Raw genomic sequence first — 850 nt, 5'->3', positions numbered from 1 at the left:
AAGACTGACCCAGCGGGACTCTCGCAGAGGGTCATGCCATCTAAATGGCCGTGGCCTCAGGAGGAGTGTCACTACCCTGCTCTCATCTCAGGCAAAGGAGAGCCATAAAACCTGCCCTTTGCAAACATGAGGCCTCTGGGATCATCGGTGTGTGAGACCAGCCCCATCCAGGGCTGTGTCCCTTCCCCCTCACTGCTGGGACGGGGCAGAGGGAGGCTGAGCAGCTTTCCCAGCACTCGGGGGAAATCGGGGCCAAGCCTGGATGAAAGGTGATGGGGCCATGGGAGGGAGGAAATCCTGCTGGATTAGCGGAGCTTTCCTGACATCTCAGCAGGACTCGGTGCTGCCTGCTGAGCCAGCAGAACTGGGCCGGGATGCTGTTGTCAGCCCGCTGAGAGCGGAGTGCTTTGGGACCCGGTGGGGGAGACAGAGGGGTGACACTGTGGGTCGCATGCAGGTCCTGCCCCAAGGAATGGCTGCAGATGTCCACAAGAGGAAAGGCTGGGAAATGCCCAACGGATCCCTGGCACCAGGTGATGGGCAGCACACAGAGCGGTCTGAGAGCCCCACGCCAGGGCTGGCACAGGGGACAGAGCCAGGTATGGGTTAGAGCTTGCTGTGGGGGTAAGCAAGGGGAAAAGAAAAAAAGCTCCTTGCTCTGCGGGCTGGGCCCTCCACAGCCCCGCGAGCAGGGGGAGATGGGCCCACTGACAACTCCCTACCAGCAGGACCCGCACCTCTGGGTGCTTCAGGATGGGCAGAGAAGGGCAGGTCCCTCCCTGCAACCCCTTGTCCCTTCCGCACCCTCCACCAGCCCACTGCCTCAGCGAGGGGGGCAGGGAGGCCGCGG

General features: G+C 62.7%; 1 protein-coding gene across 2 annotated transcripts in view; it reads left to right on the top strand.

Moving 5' to 3' along the window:
• The first annotated feature begins 466 nt into the window (after positions 1 to 466).
• MON1A (MON1 secretory trafficking family member A) overlaps positions 467 to 850 on the top strand; it is a 3,160-nt gene continuing 2,776 nt past the window's right edge. The window contains exon 1 of one of the 2 annotated variants that reach the window (XM_010137376.1): positions 467 to 606. In XM_010137376.1, the coding sequence (XP_010135678.1) occupies positions 473 to 606 (134 nt within the window). In that variant the 5' untranslated portion in view covers positions 467 to 472. The remainder of the gene's footprint in view (positions 607 to 850) is intronic. The other variant, XM_010137375.1, reaches the window with a different exon arrangement.

Source organism: Buceros rhinoceros, unplaced genomic scaffold (assembly GCF_000710305.1).
Source record: "Buceros rhinoceros silvestris isolate BGI_N320 unplaced genomic scaffold, ASM71030v1 scaffold39105, whole genome shotgun sequence".
NCBI classification, from domain to species: domain Eukaryota; kingdom Metazoa; phylum Chordata; class Aves; order Bucerotiformes; family Bucerotidae; genus Buceros; species Buceros rhinoceros.
The sequence above is the reverse complement of the archived record's forward strand: the minus strand, read 5'-3'. Positions and strand labels throughout refer to the sequence as shown.